This window comes from Arachis hypogaea, chromosome 16 (assembly GCF_003086295.3).
Source record: "Arachis hypogaea cultivar Tifrunner chromosome 16, arahy.Tifrunner.gnm2.J5K5, whole genome shotgun sequence".
Taxonomy (NCBI): Eukaryota; Viridiplantae; Streptophyta; class Magnoliopsida; order Fabales; family Fabaceae; genus Arachis; species Arachis hypogaea.
The window spans coordinates 18,439,692-18,453,036 of record NC_092051.1 but is presented as its reverse complement, the minus strand read 5'-3'; the positions used below and the strand labels follow the sequence as shown (position 1 = coordinate 18,453,036).

General features: G+C 33.9%; 1 protein-coding gene across 3 annotated transcripts; it reads left to right on the top strand.

Annotated features, from left to right (window-relative positions):
• Positions 1-8,600: 8,600 nt before the first annotated feature.
• On the top strand, positions 8,601-12,913 carry LOC112758218 (probable serine/threonine-protein kinase At1g54610). 3 transcript variants are annotated; one of them, XM_025806827.3, is made up of 8 exons: positions 8,601-8,879; positions 9,043-9,461; positions 10,048-10,332; positions 10,460-10,777; positions 11,119-11,346; positions 11,530-11,630; positions 12,056-12,173; positions 12,377-12,913. In XM_025806827.3, the coding sequence occupies exons 2-8, from the start codon at positions 9,096-9,098 to the stop codon at positions 12,704-12,706; spliced, it is 1,746 nt and encodes a 581-aa protein (XP_025662612.1). In that variant the 5' UTR covers positions 8,601-8,879; positions 9,043-9,095; the 3' UTR covers positions 12,707-12,913. The 3 variants fall into 3 exon arrangements, with proteins under 3 accessions (XP_025662612.1, XP_072076030.1, XP_029149536.1); XM_072219929.1 differs by having other exon boundaries at positions 8,615-8,796; XM_029293703.2 differs by lacking the exon at positions 8,601-8,879 and having other exon boundaries at positions 8,886-9,461.
• The last annotated feature ends 432 nt before the right edge of the window (positions 12,914-13,345 follow it).

Below are 13,345 nucleotides of genomic sequence, written 5' to 3'. Positions count from 1 at the left end.
CGTGTTTATAAAACAAAAGAAAAAGTATTTCCAATTTTTTTTAAAGAAAACAGTGATATGGTTTCGAGTTAAAGGTTTATTTATTATTGTTATATATGTATAGAAATCGTCATAATATTCGCTCTATCAGAGTAGCACAACTGGAAGCATGACATTCTGATAGTAAGGATGTTACATTATGCTATCAGAGTAGTCTTTCCTGTAGAGTTTGAGTAATGGACTGACTATGCTTCAATTGTATACTCTGAACGTCTGTTATGTGGTAGGTCTTGTTCAAATGTCAAGAGTTAGAGCTTTATGCACATGATAGTCTATTGATTAATGCCATTAGTCTATCATTGCATACCTAATGGTATTGAGTTTGGTCATCTTAACAATAATGGTTTATGTATATGGGAACACTAATGGATTATCATAAACGATATAGAAGTAATAGGTTATGCAAATTATGGGGTTTAGGAACATTAGGTATTTCTTTTTCGATTGGTTTGAGTTGATGAATGCGCTTGGATCATGCCGCGTGATCTTACGAATTGTTTATTCCTCTATTCTTTGTCCTGAAATTTCTTGTTTCACTGCCTTTTCTTGAAAAGCGATTGGTTCTTTTACTTCATGTCTTGCATTCGCTTTTCTTCATGGACCCTAATTGGCATTGTTTGTGAACTCTGTACTTCTCTTATTCAATTTGAACCTGTTTCGGCCTAAGACACCATGTTTTCAATTGTTTCTGTCGAAATTCTTTGACTCAGATTTCTTGAGATGTGGTTTGACACTCTGTTTGGTATATATAGCCACGTCTGTACATCTTTGTTAAATTGCACTCTATTATGTTTTTTCTCATGTTTTGGTAAAAGATAATAAGCTATGTAATATTTTGTATATTATGATAATTTTCGAGGACAAATTTTTTTGTAAGTAGGGAAGGATGTAAGATCTCGGATATTTTAAAAAAAATAAAATATGATTTATTTGAAATTTAAGCTTTGTTTTATGAATGGCAAGAAAAAATATTAAAATAAAAATTCAGACACTTATTCTAAAAGTTTTGCCTCAAGAAAGGGCCAACGGACCAGAAATCACAAACGGACCCATGTTGGCCCAAGTCCAAGGCTTATAATCCATTCAACTCAACAATTCAACTCATTCGTCCCTTTTAGAGAGAGAGAGAGAGAGAGAGAGAGAGAGAGAGAGAGAGAGAGAGAGAGAGAGGAACAAACCCTTCTCGCTATTACTCACCACATTCAAATACCCATAACTTTCAATTCGTAGCTTCAATCGACGATCCGTTTAGGACTACACATTTGTCTCAGCTTCTTCTTCAATATATCAAAATATTGTGGTAAGAAACCTTAAAATCCTTGCCCTATTTTTTGTTTCTCCTCTGATTTTGTGTTTTGGGTATGTGGTGTTAAGATTTTTAGATTTTGATGTTTAGGAGAAGCTTAACCTTGAGTTTTAGCGGAGTTTTGACCCATGAATACGTGGTACAAGGTAAGAGAACTCTTTCTCTTTGATTTTCCCTAATTATGTATGAAACCCTAGCTTGAGATGTGAATATTGGTGTAATTAGATTTAGTAAGGAATGATAGCTTACTTGGGTTGAGTTTGTGTTACGATTTTGTGGCTTGGCTTGATTCGGAGTACTTGGTGGAGGTTTAGTGCCATGGAAGTTTGGGTGTGATCGAGAAGAGAATCTAAGTGTTGAAAAAACCACCGTCAACGAGGTAGGGGTTTTTTTAAAAACCATTTTATAACTAAGTATTGTTATAAATCGATATCGATATAAAAATTACATATTTGGAGATTATGTGAGTCTCATAAATTAGTATGTATGATTATTGATGTGCTAGAATGATGGATTAATGTAAATGTTATGTTTGATGGTTGTGGTAATTAATTGATTGGATGATAACTTGAATTATGATATGGATGTATATATGAGTATGTGTGCATAATTATAATTATGTGGTTTAATTGCCTATTATGATTATTGATGTGAGAATTTGGGTTTAAGGCCGTGATAAGGTGAGGTATCTCCTATTTGGTAAGTTATGGTAAGTTAGTAGCAATTGCCATATGTGAATTGTTATTGAAATAATGGGAATGAGTTGGATGATTGAATTGTTGTGTTGGTTGTGAATTGTGAATGTATAAGTGCCACGTGTAAAAAACTTGATTGAAAATTGGATTTGGGTTGGTTAGGCATTGGATGGGTAGGAATTGATAAATGAATGTTGAGAATGCTTTGAAATGATTTTTGAGTGGTGTTGAATTGAATTGAATTGAATGGAGATTTTGTGAAAATTGGTATTTTATAGATTTTGGTAAAAATGAATTTTTGACCAACTTCGACGGGCCATAACTTGATTTTCGGGCCCTTAAATTTTGCTGAACTTGTCTTAAATGAAAATTGGGTTTGTTTAGTTTATGACGTTCGAAGAACGGACGAAAAAAAATTTTAACAAAAAAGTTATGCACGTTAAAAGTTTATGATTAAAAACTAAATTATGCAAAAGTTGCAGAAAACTGAGGTCATGCGTATGCAGGACCCATGCATATGCATGAGGGGTGTTACAAAATTGAAAGAGTTTCGTGCGCATACCATGCGTACGCACAAAAGGCAAGTCCTGTGCACGCACGACTTGCATTACAAAATTGAATATTTTTTGTGTGCGTTTCCGTGCGTATGCACCAAAGGGAACTCGTGCGTACGCACGAGGCATGCATATGCACGACTAGTGACGAATTCAGAAAATTTTGATAGTGGGGGGAAAATATATATAACATTATAATAAATTTTATAATAAAAATATTACATTTACAGAAAAAATTAGCTATCAAATTATCTATTTTATATATATATATATATATATATATATATATCATTTAACTTATTTTTAATATGTATTTTGTATTTTAAAATTTATATTTTAAGATTTATTCTGTACAAGTGATTATTTTATGTATACGTAGCATAATTGTTGTTATAATTATATTTTATTATTGTAAAATATGATTAGGTTTCAAAATATCTAATTACAAATTAAAATACTAAAATAGTAATTTAAATAATAACGTATAATTTAAAATTTAATTTTTTATATTTTATATTTTGAAATCTTGACAATATAATTAAAATGTCTTTTTTTTTGTATATGTCGTTAAACAATCATTTAAAATTCAACTTTCATACAAATTAGCTCTTGATGATATTCATAGATTCAATTAGTGTAGTTATTATGAAAAAAAACTAAAGCTAATTTTAAAAGAAGGAACACAAATGGATAGATAATATTCTTTTGAGTCGATCTCTAAGAAAGAAGACCAATTTTATTTAAATTTGAAAATTGATCATTATAATGGACATCTAATATGAAGTTTTCAAATTAGCTATCAAGTGTCGAAAGTTGAATAAAAATTATTATGGGGTCAAATTTAATAATTTAATGGGGTAAATAAAAATTATTATTATATACTACTCAATAAAATTCCAAATTGTAATGGGGCGCTTGCCCCCACACCCACACGAGTGGATCCGTCTCTGTGCATGACTGTCCTATTTTTCAGAAAATGTTGATTTTAATTGTTTTGCCAATCCAATCTGCCTTTTTACTTCTGTAATCCCTGTTTAAGGTCCGCTAACTAGTTCTTAGGCTCTGGAATGAGTGAGAGTGTATTGAGTAGATTAAACTGATATGTTTGAGTGAGATGGAGAATTGAAGATTTTAAGTTAATGATAACTGATAAAAGATTGGGATTAATGAACTTAGGCTTATCTTCCTTTTTCAATTTAGGACAATCAGATTTGAAATGGCCAGTTTCTTTGCAGTTGTAACAGGTCACCTTGCTGAAATCTTTCTTTTGTTTCCTAGAGCTGCTTCCTTTGCTTCTTTCCTTGAGTTTCACCATTTTCCTGAATTTTTTGGCAAACAAAACAAACTCATTTTCAGAAGAATAATCACTGAATTCATCATCCAGGGGGTTAGTGACAGATGTGAAAGCTATTTCTTTCTTTTTTGTATCTTTTTTCAAATATGTATTTTCAAATGCAAGTAAATTTCCTCTCAAATCATCATATGTCATGGAATCAAGACCACTACTCTCAAATATTATCAATGCCTTTGTTTCCCACTCTTTTGTGAGACACCTCAAGACTCTTCTCACAAGCACAGATTCAGGATACTTAATCCCCATAGCATCCAAACCAACAATGATGATGTTGAATCTTTCAAACATTTCATCTATGTATTCTCCTTCCTTCATTGAGAACATTTCATATTCCCTGTTCAGCATGTCTATCCTGGTCTTCTTTACTATGGTGGTTCCTTCATGAGTGACTTGAAGTTTGTCCCAGATTTTCTTTGCCGTTGTGCATCGTGATACCCGTCGGTATTCCTCAAAGCTGATTGCACAGTTGAGCAAGTTGATAGCCTTGGCATTGAGCTCCACCTTCTTTCTGTCTTCTTCGGTCCAACTGGCTTTGGGTTTAAGGGAGACTACTCCTTCAGCACTTGTGGTGGTTGGATATTGAGACCCTCCAGGATGATCTTCCACAATCTGTAATCTACTGCTTGCACAAAAATCTTCATTCTCTCCTTCCAATAGGTGTAGTTTTTCCCATTGAAAAGAGGAGGTATGTTACTTGACTGTCCTTCTGTCAGATTGTAGGACACCAAGTTTGAGCCACTGTTCTTGGTCATCTGGATCTTTTCTCCAAGCTGCAAAGCTTGATCTCTTTGAGACCAAGCTCTGATACCAATTGATGGTTTATCAGTGGCTAAGAGAAAGGGGATTGAATCTTAGCCCCCTTTTTACTTATTAACACTTGCTGGCCTTTGAAATAACTTCTGGAGACTTTTTGCTTTTTGTCTCGTACCTAGCTACGAGACTTTTTCTTTTTATCTTGTAACCAGGAAAGAGATATTTTTCAGTTTTATCTCCTATGCAGCAGAAACAGAAATGGTGTAGAAGAGAAAGAGAGAATCACACCACGAAGTATCCTGGTTCAGCTGCCAAGTGCAATGCAGCCTACATCCAGTCTCCATCACAACAATGATGAAATTTCACTATAATCATCATGATTACATACACCAATTCTCCATAGGAACTATCCTTCCTATCCGTGACAAGTCCAGAATCTAACCCCAATCCTGAACTTGACTTGGCCACCTACCAAGCTTTCAACTGCTAAGTGCTAACCCAACTTGCAAGGGGATTCCCACAGAATCATGAAACACAACACAGGTGTACAAAGGACCTCTAAGGACATCTATGGCTTTTTCTTTTAATTTTGTATACTCTGCATTTTTCTGCTCTATGACTTTTTCTTACAAACCTCACTGTTTGCCTTTTTCTATGAGACTCAAGACAGACAAAACTAAACAGAAAAATTACAAAATGAAGAATATTGAAAGAGAAGAACTTCTGTTAGTTAAGGTAGCTATGAGAACTCTGTGCCTTGCACTCTCACTCCTTGCTTCAAGCCTTGGCTATTCTCCCTTATTTATAGAAGGGGAAGCCTCCACGGTTGAAACTGTTGAACTAAGCTAAACTTCTTCTTCTTCAAACCAAAACCGGTTCGGCCAGAGAGAGAGGAGAGGAAACCGAATGTAAAACCCAACATGCAATTACCTTTGTGTCTTCCCTTTACACCAAGCTTCATCAATCCGGGCCTTCCATCTTGACTTGCACTCCAAGAAGGATTCCTAGCCCTTGATGAATTCTTGATGATGACAGCTCCTCCTGCTCTAACTTCTGCCTCATCCTCCATGTAGCTACAGTAGCTACCTCTTGTAGTTGTTGAGCAAAAGTAGAGACGAGCCATCCCTCCAAGGATCTTCTTCCTCTGACCGAAGTGGATCTCCACCATTTTTGGTATGGAGAGCTTAATTCTTCTTCACCACATCTTACCATTAGTGGCAAAAATCTCAACCACACCATACTTCAGATTTTATTTTTCTTGATGCCATCATCACAATGGCCTCTTCCTTGTAACTAGCTTCTCTGATATCTTGCTTCATCCCTCTTTTCCTGCTAGACAAGACCGAAAGAGAGAGGAGGGAGAACAGAGAAAAGCTTGTAATGTAACTAAAGAATAAAATAAAAAATGAGTTATGTTTACATTACCCATGTCTAGCCTCTGCTTCCTTCTTTGCTTATACTATCTTCTTCTCTGACAGTGAGGTGACCGAATGCAAAGAGAGAGAAGAGAGAGTAGAAAAAGGAAAGCTATGGAAGTAATGTGTGATATAATATTATAATCAATTAAAATCAATTAAGCCCACTTCCCATGCTTTTGCCTTGTAACGTGCATAACTCAATAAATGCCATTAAATCAATTTCAGATTTTCTCTTTCCATTTACCAAGGCATTAACTCCATTTAATCAAATTTGAATTCCAACCATGGAGTGAGTTGGTGTCCATGGGAAGCATGCAGCATTTGCTTTCTTCCTTCTTTTAATTTGGACCATAATGCTGGTCTTTTAATCACAATGATTTTGGGCTGCACCAAACTTTCTTGGCCCAATTCATATTAATAAAATAATCCAGCCTCATATTATATAGCAAATTTGGACAAAGCTGAATATTATCATTATATTGGACTTTTTGTTGCTTAAACTCAATGATCAAAATTCTGCATACAAAAATAGAAATTATTAATCAATTAATTTGAAGCTGAAATCAAATTAATAATTTCTTAAATAATATTAATAATGTTTGATCATCATCATATTAATTTGGAGTTTTCCATAACTACCCCAAGGACACGCCTTTCTCCACTCTCCAGCAAGCAATATAGATTGTTAGACATTAGGACATCATAAGAAAATTCTCCTTCGACATCATATGCAAATTTTCATTTGGAATGGACCCCGAGTGCTTCATTCCTTCTTTTCCGGAGTCCAAGTTGGCAAACAATTTCGACCTCGCATCCAAGCTATCAGTACAACGAGTAATATCGTCGTTGTTGCTTATATGGAAATTGAAGCGATTACTGAACATTGGTTTGAAGAAGAAGCTGAAGGAAGCGATTGGAGTGGTGGACAATGTAGTCATGGAGATGATAGGATAGAGAAGGAGGGAGATGGTGACGACGACGACGACGGGTCTTAACAAATCAGACTTGCTGTCTAGATTTATGGGATTCATTAAAGATAACAAGTACATACTTGAGAGACATAGTCATTAGTTTCTTGAGTATTGATTGGTTGAGAACAAGTTGAGAATTTTTCTTCTTGTGAACATTGAAGTTGCAGAATGTGCATTGTGTAGCTTGAAGTTACAGTATTAAACTGTTAGTGTTATGCGAGATATGATGGAAATTGTAGAAGAACAGTGTCGTTTCCGAACAGAAGATGTTAGAGACCATTTTGTCCCATGTTAGAATTGTTAGGGACTATTTTGTCTTCCGTTAGAGTTGACGGAACAAAAAACCTAAATGACTAACGAAATTAATTGTTAAAAATCAATCAAATAATTAATTTTAGTTAAAGACTAAAATGTCTAATCCGAAATTTTTTGAGGAACAAAATAGATAAATATTCTTAAAATAATTTGTCTTCCAATATAGTACGTACAAGAGAAGTTTATTACATTGATTAGAGAGGAGACAAATTCATAGATTTCAGCGGGTAAGCTGCGACAGAGATGGAAAAGGGCACTGTCCTTCTCCTAACGCAATAACAATAAAGTATACAAAAATTGTACTACTTAGATTATGAATTAAGAAACACCAAACAATCATAAAATACTACTGCTACTAGTACTTTTTTCCTCGGATAACCTAAATTTATCGGGTAAATATCTGAAGGTTAAATTATTCTATTGATTTTTATATTTTTTTTAAATTTGTATTAAATTTTAATATGTTAAAAGTTTTAATTGAATTTATATATTAATTTTAAATTTATAATTAGATTTATTTTAATAATTAATATTATAAAAACATTTTTTGTTTTATATCACTAACGAATATATTTCAGCATATTTTATTAAATTAAAAATTTTTGAAATGATAAAAATATAATTATAAATTTAAAATTAATATAAAATTTAATTATAAATTTTTAAGATGTATGAACCAAAATATAAATTTGTTTAAACTATAAAGAATAAAAAAATAATTTAATCATATATAAAAATAATTTATTTAAAATTTAGATCGAATATTTTATTTGTTAATAAATTTTATTTTTAAAATTTAAAAAATTGTTTCAGAAAAATAAATTAGTTTTTGTTATTTTTAATAATTTAATATTTATATTGAACAAATAAATTTTATTCTAAGATAATTAAAAGTAAAAAATATTGTTATAAAAAAAACTTATTCTATCTTTAAAATGATTAACAGATAATCTGTCTTAACAAAAATGATTTTAGAAACTTTTAGAAAATAAAAAATATTCTTAAAGAACAAATAACTTTTTGAGTATTTAGTTGCTTAACATATTACTAATTTACTACATTACCATTAAATTAGAATACACTTAATTAAAATCCTAAATTTCAGTCAGCATAGGATGAGATTAGTAGGTTAATCCAAATGGGCTAATTTGAGTTGTGAGAAGGAGAAAGAGAAGGAGAAGGAAGAGAGATCTGTGTGTTTCTCTAATTGGCATTGTGATTGTTTTTGTTTTGTTGTGTGTTAAGAGCCGGAAAAGACGGCTGTCCAAAAGAGAACACCACAAAACTAACACAAAAAAGCAGAGACAAGACCATCGTCCACTCTTTCATACACTTCTTTACTCTTCTGCTTCTGCTAACCATCTCTCTCTTTCTCTCTCTTCCCTTTCAGGGTAAAAAAAAAAAGAAAAAAAGAAAAAGAAAAAATATTTTCTTATTTATTTATTTTTTAATTGGAGAACCCATCAAATCTCGGGTAATTGCTACCTAATAAATCTTTCGTTTTCACTTTCCTTTTCGGACCAGATCACTGAGAATCCCTTCATTCTCGTTTATCTTTTGAACTTCCTCGGTCAACTTTTTTACTTTCTTTTTCTATTTCAAATTCAGATCAGTCTCTTCTCCTCAATTTCTTGCAGGATGACACAAAGGATAGAGGAGTTCGCGTGATGAAACTTGGATTCAGAGAGAAATGGGGTGTGTGATTAGCAGGGAGGTGTCTTCTGGAATAATCGCAGAGGTGAAAGAGGAGAAGAGTTTCGGTGCTGATTCTAAGAGCAATAATAAGGTTGATGGAGTCGCGGAAGAGGCTCAGAATCAGAATCGGAATCACAATGGTGGTAACCACAGGGAAGAGAAGAGTGGCAGCGAAGTTCAGAAGCCGAGGGGAGAAAGGAGAAGATCGAAGAAACCGAATCCGCGGCTAAGCAATCCTCCCAAGCATTTAAGGGGTGAGCAGGTTGCGGCTGGCTGGCCACCCTGGCTCACCGCCGTGTGCGGCGAAGCGCTTAACGGCTGGATTCCCCGAAAGGCTGACACATTTGAGAAGATTGATAAGGTTATTGCTTTCTTTTTTAGTTAATTTTGACTGATTTCGTGTGCATTGTTGTGGCGGTTTAACATGAAAAGGAAAAAGTATTTGATTGATTATGCCATTTTTCCATGTGTGGATAGGGTTTGAAGTTCATCAATGCAGATTATGTTGGACGCAAATATAGTTTTTCACAAAGTAAAACTCATTTTAGCTATTGATATATTTGTGGAGTAAATGGACAAAAGTATATGAAAGAATTTTGAGAGGACAATAGTACACACCAAGGATTCGGAAACATCAAAGTGCACCCAGAAATTGTTTTTGGATGGACAAAAGTGTCATGCCCTTAGTAAGGGTTTGATATTTGCGAATCTTTTGTGTGTATTTTTGTCAGTCGAAAACAATCTCTGGATGCACCATGATATCTACGAATCTTGGTATGTATTTTTGACTACCACACTCTTTTATGTGTCCTTTTGTCCATTACTCTATATTTGTTGGTAGAATTGAAAGGAACGAAATCTACATTATGTGAGTCAGTTGAATATAGGAATTAGGGACTATATTTCTTTAATTCTCATAGCTTCTTTTCCTATTCCTTTCATAATAGATCGGGCAAGGAACATATAGTAATGTGTACAAAGCTAAAGACATGATGACAGGCAAAATTGTTGCTCTAAAGAAGGTTCGATTTGATAATTTGGAACCTGAGAGTGTAAAATTCATGGCTAGAGAGATTCTTATTTTGCGGAGGTTGGATCATCCAAATGTTGTAAAGTTGCAAGGCTTAGTTACATCAAGGATGTCCTGCAGTCTGTATTTGGTGTTTGATTACATGGTGCATGATTTAGCTGGACTTGTTGCGAGCCCACGAATCAGGTTCACGGAACCTCAGGTTAGACAAGGTTTGCCTTAATAATTTTACGATTCAATAGTCTTCCTTTGATAATTAGTACACTTTTATTTTCAAACAGCAGTACTTGAAGTCGTCAAATTGCCAACTATTGTTCTTTCAATTGTAGGTCAAATGTTACATGCATCAACTGCTATCTGGACTTGAGCATTGTCATAAGCGTCGTGTACTTCACCGAGATATTAAAGGATCAAATCTTCTCATTGACAATGAAGGAATACTTAAGATTGCTGACTTTGGACTGGCATCTTTGTTCGATCCAAACCATAAGCATCCCATGACTAGTCGAGTAGTAACTCTTTGGTACCGGCCCCCAGAATTGCTTCTTGGTGCCACCGATTATGGTGTGGGTATAGACCTATGGAGCGCCGGATGCATTTTAGGAGAGTTATTGGCTGGAAAGCCAATTATGCCGGGTCGTACAGAGGTAACATACATCTCTTGGCTTTACTTATAGGATATTTCAGTTCCGTGGTTATCTAAATCACAAGTACTTTTGTAATTTTATGAATTTGTTTTATATTAGGAATGATGTGGATATAAACAATAATTTTGCAACATGTATCAATAATTACCATGTATTGTCTACAATACTTTTACCTGTTTCTTCATGTCTATGTTCTTTAAATCTCCCAGGTATACACTTTAATTCTAATGTGCCATGTATAGATAGTTGTGTAGTTTGTATGAAGTAATATCTCCATGCGTACATCAATTAAGTTTATACTTACTTTGTTTTTTGTCCGCACTCTCTAATGCATGACTTAGGTGGAGCAACTGCATAAGATATACAAACTATGTGGTTCACCTTCTGATGAATATTGGAAGAAGTCGAAGTTGCCTAACGCCACCTTGTTTAAGCCTCGAGAGCCATACAAGAGATGCCTAAGAGAGACATTTAAAGATTTTCCACCTTCTGCACTACCCCTTATCGAAAGTCTTCTGGCATTTGATCCTGCCGAACGGAAAACTGCCTCAGATGCTTTGCGAAGTGAGGTTGGTTACTATAAAGTACCTATACATAATTAATGCAATATAGGTGTATGAAATTATAAAGTGAAATGATCTTGAATCCAGTTTTGATATTATGCTTGTTGAGTCTGGATAGTTTTCCCATTAAAAAATTAAAATAGTACCAATCTCCTATTTTACTTTACTAGTCTATTCTACATTTTGCAGTTCTTCACCACAGAGCCATATGCTTGTGATCCTTCAAGTCTTCCAAAATATCCTCCAAGCAAGGAAATGGATGCTAGACGGCAGGACGAAGAGGCCAGAAGGTATCATTGCTTTTAAATTTCAGTTTCTGCATGCTAGAACTTTGTGCGGGTTTGAACATTGGTTTTAAAAAAGATTCGAGAGAGCAAATGGGAGGAAGATAGGAATTTCTGAACAAAATGTGTGGCATTGACCATGATATTATCTAAGATAAGCTATTTAACAGATATCACTCCCAACCCCTCACCAATAACTTTACCTACAGTCTATGGACACTGCCATATATACGTGTCAACAGTCTCAGTATAGACATGATAGAATGCAATGATGTCATTTGATCCATGTAGCCGACCACACCTAGTGGGATAAGGCTTTGTTGTTGTTGTTGTTGTTGTTGTTGTTGTTATTGTCTATTCCTGCTAGTGTAAGTTTAGCCTTCTTATTACGATTGAGAAACTCTAAGACACTTTGTCAATGTGAATATCAGAATAAGGGCTGCAAGCAAAGCTCAGGCTAATGGTCCAAGGAAGCATCGCATGCGTGATCGTGCCGTGAAAGCTATTCCTGCTCCTGAAGCCAATGCTGAGATTCAATCCAACATTGATGTATGTTAAAAAAAAATTGCTTCTATCATTAATCACAAATTACATATGTGATGCTTTTAGACTTCATTCCAATAATGCTTTAATAAAATGCAATGGTTGGGGCTGAGTATGGAGGAGAGTTAGGATTTGGCAACTCCCATTTATGTTATATCTGCTTGTTTATATTTGACCCTTTTTTTTTGTTGTGATTTCATACCTAACAGAGAAGGCGTCTAATAACTCATGCAAATGCTAAGAGCAAGAGTGAAAAGTTCCCACCGCCACATCAAGATGGACAACTTGGATTTCCATTGGGATCTTCCCATCGTATTGATCCAGATACTGTTCCTATTGATGTCTCCTTCACTTCAACAACGTCGTATATTTATTCAAAGGAACCATTCCAAGCGTGGTCAGGTCCCATAGGTAATGCTGCTGCTGAAATTGGAGTGCCAAAAAACAAGAGACACACCGCAACTGATGCATTGGATTTATCAAAACCACATAAAGGTTCACACAAGGATAAAGTTAAAGGAAAGAAAACCATAGCTTAGATTTTGATAACATTCATATAGAGTCAAATTAAGAACATATACTTCTGCTGAGTAATGGCTATTATTATATTAGTTTCTTTTTTTCTTAAAAAAAATTGTTTTCATTAAGATGAATGCTCTTTCTTTTTTCCCCTCCTTTGTTTATGGTGAGAGAATTACCATGATGTACATCGTAAATTTCATTTCAAAAGAAGTCCCTTTTGTTAATATCTGAGATCTAGCAATGAATGCTTTTTAAGACATGATATTACTTTAAGAATTTAGCTAATTTGTGTTCTAAGAGTATATTTTAAAAACACAACAATAGAAAATTTTTAATATTTTTGATGTATTCAATGCATTGAAAATATAAAAAAAAAAAATTTTGCAATAATTTTTATAAAATATTTTTTTTTATGGTATGTTTAACTTATGTTTTTAGGGTACAAGTTAGCAAAATCCTAACTTTAAATATAAAAGTAGAAGGTTAGAAAGTTAGTATAATTTATTATTTTTGACCAGTTGTTACTCTAATGTCTAAAATTGTGGGCTAAAAATATTGGTCAAAAATAATAAATTCTATTACTTTTATTTTTTTTTCAGAAAATATATCTCCAAAACAATTATTTTCTTTTACCCTTTGCCTTCTTTTGTGATCAG

Excerpts from the sequence above, each read along its gene's own strand:
- LOC112758218 (XM_025806827.3), top strand. The coding sequence starts at position 9,096 with ATGGGGTGTGTGATTAGCAGGGAGGTGTCTTCTGGAATAATCGCAGAG. Across the intron at positions 10,778-11,118 it reads TTATGCCGGGTCGTACAGAG|GTGGAGCAACTGCATAAGAT; the intron begins GTAACATACATC and ends TGCATGACTTAG. Across the intron at positions 11,631-12,055 it reads CAGGACGAAGAGGCCAGAAG|AATAAGGGCTGCAAGCAAAG; the intron begins GTATCATTGCTT and ends TGTGAATATCAG.